Genomic DNA, 20,318 nt, shown 5'->3' on the forward strand with positions numbered 1-20,318 from the left:
TCTGTGAGTTTTATTTTATCTTAAAGATGAGGATAATTATTCATTAGACTTTGGTAATAATTAAATGACCTAGAAAGTTAATTTCCATACTTAATAGAGGGTTGTTGTACATACTAAAAGTTAAAAGAAAATCAATAGGTACATTGTAAACTGTATATAACTGAAGTGAACAAACAGTGCTCTATTAATTCCAAAGGCAAAGACTTTGTCTTATTCATTATTAAATTCCAAACACACATAGCATATAAAAGATATTTAAGTTTACTTAAATAAACAATCATTAAGTTAAATGGCCTATCAAAAACAATAATTAAAAAATATTCATGTAAATGTACATTCACATTTTAAGTCAACAAATATATGTCGAGCTGTTAGCAAATGTCATGTACACAGATGACTAAGCCATGTCCCTGACCTTAAGGAGCTCTCAGCAACAATATTACTTTAGAATTTGCGAAATGTTTACACACACATGGTCACTACAAAGATGATAAGATCAATTAGTTACACTACCTTTTAAAATCTCAAAACAATCACAAGTGGAAGAGGAAAGGGAAAGTGGGGAGATTAAGTGACTTGGCCAAGGTTATACGGTTACTGGGTAGCAGACCAGGGATTAGAAACAGGCTTCAAATGCTACTAAATTGTCTTCTCTTGCTGATATTTGAGTTTAATGGGCAATATCTTTGCCTTATATACAGGGTATATTAAATCATTACAAAACTAGGAAACTTTTAAGAGTAAAAAGTGATGCTACATAGAATGGATGACCAAGAGAACCATAATGTAAACTCTAGACTCTGTATGATAATGAGCGTCAGTGTAGGTTCATCAGTTGTAACAAGTGTACCACTCTGGTAGGGGAGGTTGATAACGAGGGAGGCCATGCATGTGTGGGGACAGAGGATATATGGGAAATATCTGTATCTTCAGCTCCATTTTGCTATGAACCTAAAACTGCTCTTAAAAAATCTATTTTTAAAAATAAGGGATGCTATTAATAATTACACAGGGGCAAGAGGAACAAACTGAGATTATCCAGAGCAAATTGTAAGTATGCTCACCCTACTTAAATAGGAATTCTAACGTGCAAAGAAATGGCTATTCAAGTTAATTCACAGTTACATTTAAAACACTATTTTAAAAGTGTAGAATTGTCACTGAAGACTTGCAAAAATGATCACTGTGATAGTGTTCAAGGAAACTGAAAAAAATTCTCACCAGAAGGAGAAGATATTGTGTACATACCAAGCTGTCCTCGGCTTCGGCGCACCATTTCTTGCCTAGCACCTATGCTTCCAAGAATAGCTTCCTCAAGCTTTGCTCTCATGTCCTTTGATTTCTTAAAGGTCAAACTATTCATTCTTTCAAACACTTTCTTTCCCTAAAATTTAAACATCACAAAAGAAGACACATTGAAGAAATTTTCTTCTTCTTTTCCACATTATGTTTCCCCTCTTGTTCATCTTTGCAATGGCACAATGATCACTTACTTTGTACTCAAAGCAAGATACACAAAGATAAAGCAGATCTAATAGCCGGTTTAGCTGCAGGACTGAGAGATCTGTAAACCACTTTTGTAAAACTGTCTCATCTGCATTCTTGAGAACCCAAAGCAGACAGATCAAAAGACTCCGACTTGATTCTGCTGAAAAGGTAGTGTGTTGCCTGCCACTCTGAAAATAAAAAGCAGTAGAATAAGACACAAAATGATCAAAGACCATTTCTTTTTTTCAGTTGTTAGTTGTTTTCTTCTAAAAGCAATACAACAATAATTACTTTAAAATCAAATATTTCAAAAGAACCATTTGATTTAGACAATACTTGTGTAACTCATATAGAACCTTAAACTTAAGGTCCTGACATTTAATGAACCTTTCCTAGCAATAGAAGATTGTTTTAATCTATGACAGGGCTTCCAGCAGACTATAAACGTTAACAGAAAACATAAAGGGAAAAACTAAAAGGTCCTATTATTAAAAACTAAGATATCTACCAAAGACTATCAGACACGATATGAATAAAGGAAAAAAAATTGACTCTATATAAGACTATTTTAAGAGTATTATGTGATAACAAAATGTTTATCAGGTTTAGAGAATCACTATTTCCTATCAAGGGCCACTGACAAAAGGAAAAAGTCTTAGACCACATATAAGTGAAATGTATTTTTACTTAGAGCACATAAATTTAAGGTAATATTCCCAACCTTCGATTTGTATTAGTATACAGTATGTGAAATACAAATAAAAACTAAAACTAAGAATTTGTTTACAGTACCATTTATTGAATATTTACTCTCTTCCAGTCATCATACTGAGCTCTTTGCATATATTATTTCATTTAGCCCTCCAACAACATTACTAAGCAGGTTGTATCATCTCAATTTTACAGACAAGAATGCAGCATGACAATAATAATAATGATGATGGCAAATAATGATGATGGCAAAACATAACAAAATTTGAAATGTGCTAGACACTATGCTAATTGCTTTTTCTTATTTAACTCTCTCAACAGTTTTATGAGATGGTATTAACTATTGTTATTTCTAGTTTACAGGTAAGGAAACGAAAGGCTAGAGATTAAGTAATTTGCCCTAAATCATATTCTAAGAAAAAGTAAAGCCACAATTTTAGTCCAGGTTAACCAGATGCCTAAGCTTATACTCTTCACCATTATACTACATTCTAATATTTGGTTAATAAATATACTAAATTATAACAAGAAAGCAGTGGATAGGATGTTGAGAGGAATTACAAAGGAAAGCCATGACCTCAACTACTACCCTAATCTCCCCTCTATCATCCATGATGGTTTCCCCTGAAACCATCTAAAGAGAGAAATATTATTACTAACGCCATTCTACAGACAAGAAAACTGAGACAAGTAGTTAAGTATCAATATTTTGTGAAAGTATTTTGCAATAAATGGTGGAACTGGGATTCAAATGCAGAACATGTGGCTCCAGAAACCAAGCTCGTATCCACTATGTTTACTGCCTTTAATGGATGCATGCACATGTAAATAAATTCACGTACATAAACTCACTTAACCACTATGCTATACTGCACCTGACCTGGACACAAATAGCTTTGACTCTCACCCCCAAATCCACAGTCTCTCTCATAAGGAAAATGCTTCTTTATTTTAAAAGTAAGCACTTTCTACAGCAGAACTTTCAGGTATGCATAAATATATTGACTAAATTCTCAATGACTGATTTTTTAAAACAAAATTTTAAAATTATACCGAATTCGACAAACAGGTACACACTAACGTTTCCTATACCCCCACACAAACTGCCAATAACACAGTGACACACTCTGAAGAAAGTTGGACAAACATGAAAAAGACTCAGTAATGCAAAGATGTCAGGTTTCCCCCATATTGTTCTATAGGATCAATGCAATTCCAATCAAAATACCAGCCAGGTTTTTCCTGGAAGTTGACAAACTAATTTTAAATTTAATGGGGAAAAGCAAAGGGCCAAAAATAGCCAAGGCACTCTTGAGGAAGAACTAGGTAGGATGGGGGACAAATTTGCTCTACCAGATAGCAACATTTACTAAATAGTTAGAATAATTAAGACAGCTTGATATTGGCATATGGATAGACAAATAGTCTAATGAAATAATAGGAAACACACAAAAAAATCCTATGCATATATGAAATTGTGACATACAACAGAGCTGACACTATGAATCAGTGGTGGAAGGATGAATTATTAAATAAATGCTGTGAGATAACTGACTTCCCTAGGGGAAAAAAAAGTAGACTCCTACCTTGCACTATTGTACAAAAAATAAATTCCAGACAAAGAAAGAACTTAAATGTTAAAAGGAAATATAAAAGAACATATTTATAATCTTGGGAGTAAGACAGAATTTCTTAAATAATACATAAAAAGCATAAACCATAAACCACAAAAAGATGATCATATTTGCTTACACTGAAATTGAGAATGTGTGCTTGTTCATTCAATTAATAAATAAATAGATAAACAGAAAAAGCACACCATAAATTAGTAGAAATTTGTTGCATAAAAAACCAACATATATACACTACCAAATGTAAAACCGATAGCTAGTGGGAAGCTGCCACATAGCACAGGGAGATCAGCTCAGCACTTTGTGACCACCTAGAGGGGTGGGATAGGGAGGGTGGGAGGGAGACGCAAGAGGGAGGAGATATGGGGATATATGTATATGTATAGCTGATTCACTTTGTTATAAAGCACAAACTAACACACCATTGTAAAGCAATTATACTCCAATAAAGATATTAAAAAAAAAATCACTACGCTAAAATGTAAAAAAAAAAAAAAAAAAAAAACCAACCTGAGACTTGTATCCAGAACAGTCTTTCTCAATCAAGTTTCTATGAGAGAATTAAGCCCTACAAAAAATTGAGGGGCTGTTTTCTCCATTCTCTCAAAACATTAAAAATAAAAAGATAATTCTGGTTTGGTATTACCCATCAATGAATCTTCTGTGAAGGAAGAAACCACAACCCCAGGACTCTTATTATACATACAAGTAATACTGCAAATACAAAGTCCAGTACACAGTCACGAACTAGGCACACAAAGAAGCAACACATCATGAGTGAGAACTGACAAAACAGATAACAGAAAAAGGTACATTAAGACTTGAGGTATTGAAATTATCAGAGACTATAAAATAACCACACTTTCTATGCACCCTTGCCCAAAAAATAAGATTAAAAATCTTGACTGGAAACTTGAAAATATAAAGAGAAATGTTTTATTGAAAAGAAATAGCAGAAACAACACAATTTAGAAAACTGAAAAAAATTTACCCAATAACCAAATTAAGAACTCAGTGGGTTGGTGTAATGTAGTATCAGGTATAGTTAAGGAGAGAATTAGTAGACTGAAAGATAGATCAAAAGAAACATTCCAGCATGAAGCACAGGCTAACAAAAAGATGGAATACACAGAAGAGTAGAGACAAAGACGATACAATAAAAAGGACTAACATAAGTTTAACTGGAATATGAAAGAGGAGAGACAGAATGGAGAAGAGGACATATTTGGACACATAACAGCTGAGAATTTCATAGAACTGAAGAAAGATGCTGAATCATAAATTTAAGAAGTCCAAAAGAGCTACCAAGCAGAATAAACATAAAGAAATTCAAAATTAGACTCAACAAAATTAGACTCAACAACTGAAACCACAGAAAGCCAATTTTAAGGAGACTATCAAAGAAACAACAGAAAAAAAGACAAGTTATTTTCAAAGAAGTAACAGTTCACCACAGCTGGCTTCTCAAAAAGTAGCAATGGAAATGAGAAGACAATGGGAACAATGTCCTCAGCAGGCTGAAAGAAAACAGAGGAAACTCAGATGCTATTTCTTAAAAAAGAAATCCTAATGAAGGTCAAATAAAGACATTTTTCAAAGAAACACAGAGAGTTCATCACCACAGAATAGAAAATTCTAAAGGATGTATTTCACAAAGTAGAAAAACATCTCATAGTAGTCACAAATTTGAGAAAGAATCAAGAGCAAATGAAGTGGTGAACACATGGGCAAATCTAAATGATAACTGATTCTATATAGCCATAAAAAAATAATAATGATGATGTCTTGTGGGGTTTAATGATACATAAAACTAAAGATAGCATTTAAGTAGAGAGAAAGGTAAATGAAGTCAACCTGTTTTAAGATCCTTCTATTAACCAATGTGAAAGTAAAGGTAATGATTAATATTAGATTGAAATTTAAGAAAGCATATTCTTATTTGTAATACAATCACAAAAAGAATAGAAACAGAATGTATGACTTCCAACCTAGTAGAGAGGAAAAAGTGGAATAAGGAAAAAATAGAATGAGAAAAAAATGATCCAAAAGAAGATAATAAATGAGACAAAAAGAAATACATAATGGGGGTGGGAAAACATGAAGTAAAATTAAAATGTTAAGTACATTAATTTAATTATACTAAATGTAAATGGGTTTTAAAACTTTCACTAGAAAGACAAAGATGAATAGACCAGATTTTACAAATATAAGACAAACTCTAACCATATGCTGTTTATAAAAGACACATTTAAAATATGAGAAAAAACAATGAAAGTAAAAGGATGGAAAAACTCATGCCATACACACACACATATACACACATACACGCTAAGCAAAAGAAACCTAGCATAGCTATACCAGTATTATACAAAATTGACTTTAAGGCAAATAAAAAGTAAGCATTACAGTTCATGTTGACAAAAGGTACAATCCATCAAAAATATAACAATTTTAAATTAGATAATTCATAATAAGGCCTCAAAGGAAATAAAACAAAATCTGACAGAATGACTGCAAGAAATTACACCACCACAGTTGTAGTGGGATATTAGAAAAAGTGAACAGAATTCAGTAAAGAGAAAGAAGATTTAAACAATAGGATTAACAAATTTGATGTAATGCATGTAATGGATAAATATAGAACATATAACTAACAAATGAAGAATATGCATTCTTTTCGAATATGTGAGATATTTGCAAAAACTGACCAAGTACTAGACCATAAAACCAACTCCCATAAATATAACAAATTATGTAGAGTAAGTTCTCTGATCATTCAATTAGGCCAAAATCAGAAGCAAAAGGATTACTAGAAATTTTCGTATGACTGGAAATTCTCAAACAAAAACAATTTAATAGCCCAAAAGTCTAAAAAGAAATCATAATGAACTTTAGATATATTTTGATGACTAATTAAAATGTTACCTACACACTGTGGTATGTAACTAAAACAATAATTAAAGGAAAATGTTTTTGATTAAAATATGTATCAGAGAAGAAAGGATGAAAATTAGTGAGTTAAGTAAGCATCCATCTCAAGAAGAAAAGAGAACATCAATATAAAACCAAAAGAAAGTAGAAGACAGTAAATAATAAAGATAAACATTCAAAAGTGAGGATCAACATTGACCCCAAATTGGTTCTTTACACAAACTAAAGAAATATACAAATTTCTGTTGAGACTGATTTAAGACAAAAGGTATAAAAAGCCAGTCACAGAAATAAAAATGTTTACTTCTACTATAGATGTTATAGACATTAAAAAGATCATAGAAGATATTTGAAACAACTCTGTGTGCCAAGAAATTTGAATAAATTTCTGCTAGAATAAAATTTATAAAAACCAGTGTAAAAAGAAATAGAAAACTTGAACAGTCTTACAATCATTAAAGAAATTATACAGGTAATTTTAAAACTTTCAAAAAAGAAAACTGCAGGTATAGATGGCTTCACTCACAAGTTCTCCAAATATTCCAGGAAGAAATAATTTCAATTTTAAACAAGTACTCTCAGGGAAGAGAATAAAAAGGGAAATTCCCCAGCTCATTTTAATTGGCTAAACTACCCTTGATTCCAAAATCTGAATAGAACATTATGAGAAAGAAAAAAATCTTACTAACACGGATACACAATCTTAAACAAAATACAGCAAACCAAATCTATTAATATACAATCATGAAAAAGTTGGGTTTAATTCAGGAATTCAAGGTAGGTTTAACACTAGAAAATCAACTGAAAGGGGTCACAGTAAAAGATTACAAAGCAAAATAAAATGACAGTCTCAATGGTGCAAAAAAGCATGATAAAATTCAACAACTATTCATAATTACAAAAATAAAACTCTTAGCAAACTAGGAACAGAAGGGGACTTCCATAATATAACAGAGGGTATCTTAAAAAAAAACCAAACCCCAAAACCAAAACCTTTAGCACCTATGTTTAAGAATGAAATGTTGCAAGTTTCCCCTTTAATGATGCCAACTATTACTACTTCTATTTAACACTGTACTCAAGGTTCTAGCCAGTAAGTAAGTTATGGAAAAAAAAACAGAAAGGAAGAAATGAAACTGCCAGATGATATGATTGTGTATGTAGAAAAAAAAATCTATACCTCTGTTATTAGTTTAGCAATTCTGCTGGAAATAAACATTATTGTTCAAAATCAATTCTATGCCCACATAAAAGCAATCAACAATTAGGGAGTTCCCTGGTAGTCTAATAGTTAGGATTTGGCACTTTCACTGCCCAGGTGGCCCAGGTTCAATCCCTGGTCAGGGAACTGAGATCCCATAAGCCGTGTGGCACGGCCAAAAAACAAATAGCAATCAACAATTAGAAAACAATTTTTGAAAAAGATGACATTTATGAGACTATAAAAATATAATGTTATATATATAAAATTTATGTGTATTATACATTATCATATTATATAATTTTATAATATTACTAAAATATTTTTTAAATATCAATGACCAACAATACACCTACAAAAGATGTTCTGGGCCTCTGGTGAAAGCTATAAAAGTTTATGTATGTGTAGAGACATTAAAGAAAGCCTAAATAGTGGGGAGATCTAACATATCCAAGGATTTGGGGATTCAAGCGTGTAAAAATATTAATTTTCCCAAAAACTGATCCATAGATTCAATACAATCTTACTTTAAAATAAGACACTTATCACCAAATTCACAATTAAGTGTATGAAAAAGCAAGCCACAAAAAAAGAAAGAAATCTTTGAACCACTTATAATTGACAATGGGTTTGATCCAGACATATAAACTACTATAAATTACAAGCAAAGGCAGACGATCCAATGGAAAATGGGCAAAAAAACTCTAGATACTTCAAAAGAAAAAATCCAAATAGCCACTTATATGAAAAAGTGCACACCCTCATGAGACATCAGGAAAATGAATGCTAAAATGAGATATAATGATATATTACCAAATTGGCAAAAATTTAAATGTTTGAATATTCTAAGTGCAGATGAACGAACATATGAAGGAACGGAAACTCTCATACGGCAGGTGCAAATATAAATTAAGACAAACCTTTTGGAAAACACCATGGCATATCTAGTATAGAAGAGGGTACACATATATGACCCAGCAAATTCCACTCCTAAGAAATACCCTAAATAAAAGTGTGTACATGCAGACAGGAAACATATAGAAGAATCTATAAGACTGTTATTTGTAACCAAAGATCAGAAACCATTTATGCATCTATCAACAGAATGGGTAAATAAATTGATCTATAGTCGGACAATGGAATATCATGCCGAAATGAAAAATCAGTGAATTACAGCTATTTTTTACAACATGGAGGAATATTAAAGACATAATGTAAAACTAAACTATAGTATTTAGTGATATAAACTTAGATGGTGAAACTATTAACAAAATTATGCAATTACTTCATTAGTTAGGATAGTGGGTGGCTTGGTGGATAGCTGTGGTGGGAAACAGCAGGCTAAGGATTTCTGGAAGGCGGTCAATGTTCTATATTTTGACCTGAATTGTGGTTACAAAGATATTCATTTTAAAATCTTTTGTAAACATTTACATTTATGTTTCATGTACTTTTTCATCTGTGGTATATTTCAGATAAGCAAGGTTTTAAAAAATGAATAACAAGGTCAACAAAACTGCGAATAGTGGTCATTTTGAGGGGAGAAAGGGATTGAATTGATGGCAAACTGGGAACTTCCATGGAAATTGCAATGTTCTATTTCTGAAGCTGAGTGGTAGGTACACTGTTGTTTCTTCTATTATTATATTTTAACTATACATGTACTTTATATATTATTTTGTATCTACAATAGCAAAAGCAAGTAAAAGAAAACACTGAAAAACTGGAATTCATCAAAATTAAAAACTTTTGCACTTCAAATGACACCATCAAGAAAGTGAAAAGAGGGACTTCCCTGGTGGTCCAGTGGTTAAGAATCTGCCTTCCAATGCAGGGGGACACGGGTCTGATCTCTGGTCGGGGAACTAAGATCCCACATGCTGCAGGGCAACTAAGCCCATGCGCCACAACTACAGACCCCACGTGCTCTGGAACCCATGCACCACAACTACAGAGCCCACACGCTCTGGAAGCCCATGTGCCGCAATGAAAGATCCCGTATGCTGCAACTAAGACCCGACAAAAAAATAAATAAATAAATATTTAAGGAAAAAAAAAGGGAGAAGATAATCCACAGGAGAAAATATCTGCAAATCACATATCTGATAAGGAATTTATATCCAGAATATATAAAACACTCTTTCAACTCAATAACAAGAAGATGAATAACACAATTTTAAAACATTAAAGGATTTGAATGGGCTTTTTCTCTAAATAAGATATACAAAAAGATGTGCCAATAAGCAAATGAAAATATACTCTCAGTATCAGTAGACTTTAGGGAAATGCAAATCAAAACGACAATGAGATACCACTTCATACACACTAAGGTATGAAGTATATATAATAAAAAAGAGATAACAGTGTTGATGGGGATTTAGAGAAATAGGAACCTTTATTCATTGCTGGTGAGAATTTAAAATGGAGCAGCCACTTTGAAAAAGTTTAGAAGTTTCTCAAAATGTTAAAGATAGAGATACAATATGACCCAGCAAATCCATTCCTAGGTATCTACCCAAAAGGAATGAAAACATATGTGGACACAAAGACATGTACACAAATGTTCATAGCAGCATTATTCTTAACAGCCAAAAAGTGGAAATGATTCAACTGTTCATCAACTCACAAATGGATAAAAATCTGGTCTGTCAATATTTAGGAATACTATTTGGCATTAAAAAAAAAAGTACTGATACATGTCACAACATGAATGAACCTCAAAAACATTATGCTTAGTGAAAGAAGCCAGACATAAAAGATGACAGTGTATAATTCCATTTATATGAAATGTCCAGGACAGGCAAATCTATACAGACAGAAAGTAGGTTAGTTGCTGCCTAGGGTTGGGGCTGTGTGGAAATAGAGGGTGACTGCTAATAGGCTTCAGGGTTCTTTTTGGGGTGATGGAAATGTTCTAAAATTAGACTGTGGTGATGGCTGCATAACTCTGTAAAGATACTAAAAACCATGAAATTGTACGTTTAAAATGGGTGAATCTTTTGATATGTAAATTATCTCAATAAAACTTTTTAAAAAGTTGTCTAGTAAGCTAGCTTCCATAAATACAATTGCAGTTTTCTGAAAGAAGTCATCTAAAACTTTTAGAAGTTGATCTTGTTCTATTAACAGTTTGTTTACTCTCTGCCTCCCTGTTCTTCCCTCTTTAAGAGGGGAAAATTACAGGGTTGAATGAATATCAATTTATTTAAATATGAAAAATTATAAATCTTCACAGATTAAAAATAAATATTCTCAACTGCTAAATAAATGAGACTATTTCTTAGGGCTGACAAAGAACAAAATGGATTTTAAAAATGAAGAAAATAGGCTATAAGTAAGGCAACTTTCAAAATTCTAAATGACAGAATATAGACCTTTATACCATAAAGCTTGAGGTAATTAATAATTTTAAAAACAACTTAGTACAAGATAGGCAATATTCTCAAAACCTTAATGTTTCCACAAAATAAATAAAACTCAGAGTACTTCTGTATCAGCTAGTACAATAATCTCAGTTATTAAAGGGTATATCCTTGGAAATATCTGTCTTTCCAGATAAAACTTCTGTAGGAGGGCTGTTTTTACCGTTGATGTAAGGAGGAAACTGCCGGGCCTTGTTAGTTGAGGAACTGATGTTCCGGCAATTGCCATGGCAACTGTCTGGCTTATCATGCTTCCGCTCTCACTCTCATAATCATCGGTGGCTATACACATTGGTCTTCCTCGTTGATTGTGAGTTTCTGGAAAAAAATCACCCAAAAATAAATAAAGAAAACTTCTGTTTAGCTTAATTAACAGCTATTGAGCAAGGAATCCCCTTTCTTATTCTCCTTTATTCTTTAAAGAAAAACCTATTAACATATACTGCTTATCATTATATTGACTTCTTTTAAAAAAATAATTTAAATATTTTAAACATTAACTCATTCCTATAGTAATATTTATAGTTTTGTAGAGAACTTTAACTTGCTAGTAAAAGAAGATATAATATATAGTAATAATAATATAAATTTCTGCCTTCAGATAAGGAAACCCGCTTTCGTGATCAAAATACTGGGAAAACTACTCTACTATTAGTCTCTCAAAGGGAAGGAGTTGCTATATTCGTATCACCAGCACCTACTGATAATACATATTAGATACCAGTAAAATTTTTTTAATTGAACTGGAAGTACTTTAACAGGTTAATTGCTAGTTCAAATGCAACCTACAGTGTTTTCTCTAAGGCAAATGAAGGAATTTAAGTAAATTCTAAAAATGGAAAGCAAGAGGAATAAAACTTTGTGGGTTCCAGTTTTTAAAAACTAACAAAACTTCAACTTATTAACCCAGTATTAGCAATAAACATCATTGTTGTCATTCAGGTGAATATTAATTTCAATTTTATGTATATGAATAACATTGAGACTGAGGGTGGTGGACATCTGGCAAGTTTTCTCATATTGTTTTTTTCAGATGAACTATAAGTATACACTCACAAAAAAAAACCCCTATTTCCTAATACGTAGGTATAGAAATCCTATAAAATCATTATTTAAAAATCTGTCATAAGAAATGCTTACAGAAACCTTGCAGCGAATTTTCTCACATAGTCAAAAGGTTTTCAGAAATATGTTAAGTATTTACAGTGTACCTATGTCAGTGTAAGTTTCCTTATATTTCTTTTCCTAAAATAAGATCACCTTTGAGATATTTTCTAATACTTTTAAACACTGAGATTTGCCTTTAGTTTGTCTTAAATATACTAAGTACCTGTAAAATCGTACAGCTGAGGAACAGTTTCCATGATAATGCCAATCAGAGGTAGATACAACATAGCCACCCGAGCCTTTATCTGGGGGTCAGAGTACCGTGGGTCTGAGTCGTGACTGGATAGTAAATTGTGTACCATATTGATGACTTTCTTATGCAATCCAAACAGTCTATTTAAAAAGAAGATGAAGAAGCAGCTGCAGTAAGGTCACAGAGATTAGTTAATATCTTTAGAGCAAACAGTAAGTCATGGTACTGAACCACTTTATTCAGCTTCTTAACTTTGCCACATATTTGCATGTATTCCTATAAAACACTTCTCATTTTAAAATTAATCAATGTCCAAAAAATAAATAAAATTAATGAATATCTCGCTGTACAAAATAAGAACTGAGGGAAAAGGAAATACTATACAAATTCACTTAAGAGTAAATCTGAATATTTTTTCATTAACTCCTTAGGGCATTTTAATATTAAATAACTTAAAACCAGTTACGGTTATACTTTAAAGCAAAAAAAGTAAATTTTAAGTAGTTGTAAATTTTATTTCATCAAATAAAATCTTTTCACATTTAACCAAAATAAACTTTTATTTCCTTTATCTAAGAGAAAAATCCTCTACCTAATGGGTTATGTAGTCCATGGCTAGGGTTGCCTTTGACATTTCTGTTTAAACTGAACTTCCTTGCTCATTTGGGCCCTTACAACTTTCTAGACTCCCAATCCCGAGTTTCAACTGGCTAATACACTATCAAGGATCACTCTCATCTTCACACTTTTCTGGCTTCTCTTCTTAGACTGAAGCTGCTTTGACTATGAAAACCATTCTAAAGAAAAATTCATCCAACTTCAACTGCCCTTAATGCTGTACCTGGCAGCTGTTTCAGATCTTATTCTCTCTCCTTAAGCCTCTCACCATCAATCTCAATAGAAGACCTTACCTCCAACTTTCTTTTAGGAAAGAAAAGCCGTTCTGAATTTGCTCTGGCCAGGTCTTTTAACACATCTCCATCTTTATAGCTACCAAATCATCTTTCCTTTCATCTCAGAAAAAATTCTTTCTTCAATAGCTTCAATGTCCCTCCTCACTAAGTTCTTCCCTTCTTTCCTATCTTGAAAATACATGTTCACTTGAAACTAGTTTGCTCTGGCTTATTTATAGTATTTCTCTTAGTAATAAATTATTATATGATTTCTCTAGTAATAAACTTCCTGAATGTGCAGTATATATCAAGCGTTTTTTTTCATTTACTTCCTAATATCTACTTTCTTTCTCTGAAACTAAAAGTTTTTGAATGCTTACCACATGGTACTGTACCCCTTTCATCATTTAATAGCTAAATGATTTTTCAAAGATACTTAACCTCTGTTTCCCTATCTATGTATGAAGGTAATAACCTACCTCATAAGGTGGCTGTGAAAATTAATTTACATAATTTATGTAACATGCTTATTAGCACAGTGCCTTGCACACTGCTTTTTTCGGTAAATATTAGCTTTTCCCTTTTAAGATCACACAACAGATTTAAAAGCTAGGACTTGAAACCAGGTATTCTTCCTCCGGGGCTCTTGAGCTTATCTACCATATTACGTAGCTGTATATGAAATCTAGCTGGAGATTCTTCTTCCTTTCAGTTTTTATTCAGAAAGTATATTTTTAAATACTGTCAAGAACTCCATCTAATGGACATATCTAAGATTTCATTTTCTAGCTCACTACTTGACACTTTGTCATCTTTTATGTTTTCTTCTCAGTATTTTCTCCAAAGAGTTCCCATTATTCTTCATATTCTCCATCATTCTTCCCAAGTCTCAGATTCTGATCATTTGCCTTTTATGTTCTCCCTTTCAACTTGTATCACCAGTGATGATTCCCAAACCTGGGTATATATTTAACATCTCTCAGCAGCTACCAGCGCCAGACTTCAACCTATCTAAACTCTACCCACTGGTCTTCATGAAGCCTTTTTCATGTGTCTACATTACTCAATCACATTCAGCCATTATACACATACACACACACACACACACACACACACACGCACGCACGCAGGACCTGTCATATCCTATGCTAGATGTTGGAGATAAGACATTGTCCCTGTTCTTAAAGAGCTTGCTTTAGCAAGAGAGAAACACAGACACAAAAATAATAATTCAATTTTACAAATGCTATAATAAAGGTGCTAATCTTCTTCAAAACTAGGTCTGTACTACAAAATTTGCATTTAACCATAGTATCCTGTTTCAACGTTGTAACTTTCTAACTGCAATGAAAATTTCTAGAGAGCAAATCTTTGGTCAATATTAGAACATATGGGGCTTCCCTGGTGGCGCAGTGGTTAAGAATCCGCCTGCCAATGCAGGGGACACGGGTTTGAGCCCTGGTCCAGGAAGATCCCACATGCCGCGGAGCAACTAAGCCCGTGTGCCACAACTACTGAGCCTGCGTGCCACAACTACTGAAGCCTGTGCGCCTAGAGCCCGTGCTCTGCAACAAGAGAAACCACCGCAATGAGAAGTCCATGCACCACAATGAAGAGTAGCCCCCGCTCACCACAACTAGAGAGAGCCTGCACGCAGCAACAAAGACCTAACACAGCCAAAATTAAATAAAATAAATAAATTTTTAAAACAATATTAGAACATATTATTGCTACTCAAGGAATTATTTTTGATTACTTAGCAAGCAGAAGGAATAAAAAGAAAAACAATCCTCTTAAGGGTCTATCTAACCTATGTATGTTGTATTTTATCTATGTAAATATAAAAAGAATGTAAAACTTAGAGATGTGAGTCTCTCATAGTCAATCATTCATTCACTGAATTAACATATACTTATCAAGTGTCCACTCTGTACCAGACACAATTCTAATGCAGTGGGAATACAGCAGTGAATAAGAAAGAAAGTGCCTGCTCTCATGAGCTCACATTCTAAGGGAAGGGGACAGATAATGAACAAACAAGCAAATTTCAGGTAAGTGCCTTGTAGAAAATAAAACAGGCTTATCTGGTTAAGAATAATTGTGGCAACAGCAACACAGCTGTAATTCAGATTGGGTGGCCAATGACAGTCTCATTGAGAAGATACTCTTTGAGTGGAGACCTGAAGAGTCACAAGGAGGAAATTCCTATGTGGAGATCTTAGGGCAATTTCAGCCTTGCTTCAGGCAGAGAAAAGTCCTAGTCCAAAAGCCCTAAGGTGGGACTGGGTTGGGCCCATTAGAGAAACAAAAAGAAGGCCAGGATGGCTAGATTTTAGTATGTGAGGAGGGAAGAGAGTGGCAGTGTAGACAAGAGCTAGATATATAGGGCTTTGAGGTCCATTATTAAGTCTGAATTTTATTTTAAATGCTATTTTAAAAGCACACACTTTTACTATTTTAAAAGTTAAGTGTGCTTTTAAACACATTAAAGAGTTTTAAGCCAGGATGTGACGTAATTTAATTTTCATTTCTAAAACACCATGTAGGCTGCTGGGTAGAAAAGGGATTTTAGGGAGGGAAGAATGGAAGCATGATTAGGGGAGCAGCAGTAAAGACGGAGAGAAGTAGCTCAACTTGGGATATATTTTGGAGATAGTATTAAGGCATCTGCTAATGGACTGCGTGCAGGAAAGAGTGAGAAAAGGAGGAAACAAGCAACAGTAAAAGCTTATAGTCCTGTATATTACTATTTAAAGCTCTTCCAGTTATCTTTTTTAACTCAATAGACAAAGTAGCAGTGAACACAGTTATCACGGCTTTCAGACTTGATAGAAAATCTTTCCAAGTGTCAAAGGACCAACTCTGAAGACCAGCTGGAAGAGATAAAAAAGAAGAAGTCTTTCACAGGTCCTATACCGTTCCACAGAAATGTATCTATTTTAATAGAACTGATCCTTCATGTGAGAAAGAAACCTCATCACAAAAATAGTTGACTGTTAGAATTCTCTATTTTTTATCAGACACTGCTGAACACCTACACAACATCTCCTTCCCCTGTCTTCCTTCCTAACAGAATGTAAAAATTTTCAGGTTTATGTTCCTGCCCCTGTGACTCAGGGGAAGCTGACTCCATTCCCCCAGTTTCTGAAGTAGATAGATCCAATCAGACTAGCCCTGCTACTTAAAGCAGACAGTCAGTAAAGCTGTTTCATTACCAGTGTGAGAAGAGATAAATGTTAATTAACTAATTGCTTCCTTAACTGAGAAGGTCTACAAAAAAAAATATCGTATGAACTAAACACTTTTTCGTGACAGCTGATTTACATTTAGGCACGAGGTCCTTACCTTCTGCTTTGTAACAAACCACCCATGAACCAAAACCAGTCTAAGCACCACATCTGAGTAGAAGTGATCTAATCCATCCAGGAACCTGGCATTGCTCTGGTGACTGTAACAGTACCGGATAGGCAAGTGAGCCAAATCAGCCCAAAGAAAAGATGTGCATTGCATGCTTGAAAGAGGGTTTTTTCCCCCTGTCCTCTGCTGGACATGAACAAGTAATAATCTAAGCTCAATTGCCAGAGCAATTATCTTACAGTCATGAGAGGCACACTAGCCTCAGGATAAAGCTGAGGGGTTTCTACTAGAAGTAAGAGATATAAAGAAACAGAACCCTGATAACATCATTGAGCTGCTGATTATAGTGTGCTAAAAACCTTATCTTTCTTCCAGTTATGAAAAAATAAATATCCTTCCTTTAATAAAGCCAGCCAGTATGAAGAAAGGTTTTCTGTTTCTGGTAACCAAACTTATCCTGATGTAGCAAGTAAAAATACTGGAAATATAGAGTCAAATGATTGAGATATAACAGTTATTAAAGAAAGGTAGTATGTTTAGAAGTGGTTTTCAGAGTGATTTTTTTCAAACAATGGATCCTTACCCCCCCCCCCCCGCAATGACATTATATTCATTTATCAATGGCAAAATATAAGAGTGGTGGCAAGCAGGGGTGGGAGACCCAGGGTTTCACCCACTTAGTCTGTCCTCTCCATACTCCAATGTCTACACCCCAACCCCATACTACATGGAAGCACATTAAGGACCTTTTCAGAACCTTACAGCTTTGCAGAGCACAGTGTGAAAAACTGCTTCTTAAAACTATATTCCTAACGCGAGAAGTTGCTGTTATGAAAAAAACTCATGCCTTTCATTTGCAGAAGCTTTAGCCTTTGACAGTTTACTAAGCATTCACTATGTCCCTATCGCTAAGAACTTTAAAAGCATCCTTTTTCATTCGTTCAACAAATACATCATAGAATTCTTAAAAAACCTGCTCAAAAGTATCTCCTTTTGTTCTCTGGAGCTCTTACTTCAGGTTAAACTGCATTACAAACTCCTAATGATACTATTATGGAAAAAAAAAAGCAATTATTACCCAAATGAGTTACAGTCATTCAGATTTTTGAAAATAGCTGTTAAGATAGAAATCCTAAAGGGATCTTAGATCACAACACATTTATAGAAAAGCTATTTCTATAAATTCAAATCATCAGACAATATACTCTTCTTACTATATCAATTTCCAGTAATTCTTTAAAAGTATACACAATTTTAGAAGTTTCTAAAACCTAAGTACATTGGTTTATAGAGCAAATTTTGAAGTACATGCTACAGAGTATGATGACAAATCAAAAATTTTCTTCACAAGGAATCAAACAGATCAGTCTACTTAACTAAAATGTGCCTGCTGTATATCAGCAAATCTATAAGTCCATCTACTAATATGCACAAATATTTTATGTACTACTAAGAAGGAAAAAAAGGCCACCAACTAAACCATGATACAATGTTGATTTCAAGACAAACATCAAATTCAGAGATGACAAAAAATGTCTTTCTTAAAACTGATGAAATATAGAAATAACATGAGTATGGAACTTAGTGAACACAGAAGTAGAAGAAGAGTGGTAAACAGTATTCTTTTGATTCCTAGGAAGTTAAGTGGATACTTCTGTCCCATTTTCCAAAATCAAATTGATACTCTACATGGCAAAAACTGGTCTACTCACCCTTCAGCATCAGGGTCTAAAATGACAGCCAGCTCTGTTAACACAAGTCCTGCCAAATAATGTTGCTGGCGAAAAGGCACAGACAACTCAAACATATTTGCAATCTTCTGGTCTTGCACAGTGGTGGAAAATCCAGAACTCTGTTTGGGAGTGAGGTAGAACAAAACTATAACAGCTATGCAACAAAACATTCTATAGACAGAGCACTACAACAAATGAGATGTGAGCATTATCTGAAAGTGAGAGTTTATTTTTACATTACTATTATTAACATTGGAGAAAGTAACTGCTCTTACTTTTGGTATAGGAAACTATGATGAAATAACATTTTAAATTATTTTCAATTTCCTTTTTCTCATATTAAAATTTTTTCATCTGCTTTTTCCTTTATACTTTTAGCCACTTAATGTTTCAATATCATACTCTGAAGGGAAAAAAGGAACTAAATCCATATGATACATCATGTACTCACTGCTGAGTACAAGAGAAATATTTATAGTCAAGGCTATCGGTTTCCAGAGAAATTTCAAATACTAATGAAGTTGTTTTTCAGGGAAAACACTATCTCTAGAAAATTACTATTTTTTTTGTCCACTCACTGAGTTTTTAAAACTTTTTTAATACTGTAAAATAGCATCCCCCCCAAGATATAGCTTAAGGCAAGAATGTCCTCAATCTCATCACCCTTAATCCATATTCAAGACCGCCCATGCGAGGTTTCTTAGAAGAACAGACTTCAGATTTCTCTATGGAGAAATCATCTTCCTAATAAGCATATAAAACTATCCTTGCCCCCACCTCCCAAAGAGTGATGTCTCTGTCATCTATTAGAATCTGAAAATTCTGCAGTTAGATGAGAAAGTAGGGAACGAGATAATGGAAGAAATTCTGTTAATTTCTTGGCTGAATGAGATGTTCAGCAGGGAGTCAGGTGTAAACAAATGTATTTCATTAAAGGTTTTAGGAACTGTACCTTTGATTAATTTGTACTTGACTGTGTAGCCACATCTTTGACAGAGGATGGGGGAAGGGAGCAAAAGACTAGCCTCATTTGTTATTGGAAGAAGTGTGTCCTAGCCAGGTAAAAGTATGTGGAAATAGGCTGATCCTTAAGAATTTTTGCAAAGGTAAAACGAAAAGTTGGGGGTGTTCTCTGATGTTTTCTAATCTTTCTAAGTAAAGTTTAAAATTTTCTTAAACATCTGAGATTGATCTAGTGTAGGGAATTACTTTCAGGAATTAAATATCTCAAAAATAAACTTATAAAGAGTCCATATCCACTTTGACTTTAGACATTAAGAGCTTAAGGAAGTAGCTTGTTTGCCTTAGGAATTATATAGCAAGAAGATGTTTCACTAGGAGGGAACATCCAGGCTTCTCTGATACGAAAACCACAGAATCGCTTCATTTCAATCTGTATGACAGGACACATAATAACTGCTACGATAACCCTTTTTCATCTTTAGAGCAACTACTAGGCACCCTGTGAAAACCCATAAACACCCATCTAGTTTCCTTTGGGTTCTCTGGATACAAGAGAGGCAGGTAGGGCTTTGCCAGGGCTGCACTGCAGTTTGACTTCTTTCTCTGCTAAATTATGCTTCATTCCCCT

At 33.7% G+C, this 20,318-nt stretch overlaps 1 protein-coding gene across 4 annotated transcripts in view; it reads right to left on the bottom strand.

Annotated features, from left to right (window-relative positions):
- Window positions 1–20,318, bottom strand: part of DOCK7 (dedicator of cytokinesis 7) — a 191,607-nt gene that overhangs the window by 38,907 nt on the left and 132,382 nt on the right. For all 4 annotated transcript variants that reach the window (XM_059923863.1, XM_059923850.1, XM_059923848.1 and 1 more), the window contains 5 exons: window positions 18,707–18,846; window positions 12,715–12,884; window positions 11,548–11,702; window positions 1,494–1,676; window positions 1,249–1,384 (listed from right to left, as the gene is read on the bottom strand). In XM_059923863.1, the coding sequence (XP_059779846.1) occupies window positions 1,249–1,384; window positions 1,494–1,676; window positions 11,548–11,702; window positions 12,715–12,884; window positions 18,707–18,846 (784 nt within the window). The remainder of the gene's footprint in view (window positions 1–1,248; window positions 1,385–1,493; window positions 1,677–11,547; window positions 11,703–12,714; window positions 12,885–18,706; window positions 18,847–20,318) is intronic.

The sequence above is a fragment of the Balaenoptera ricei genome, chromosome 1, assembly GCF_028023285.1.
Source record: "Balaenoptera ricei isolate mBalRic1 chromosome 1, mBalRic1.hap2, whole genome shotgun sequence".
NCBI lineage: Eukaryota > Metazoa > Chordata > Mammalia > Artiodactyla > Balaenopteridae > Balaenoptera > Balaenoptera ricei.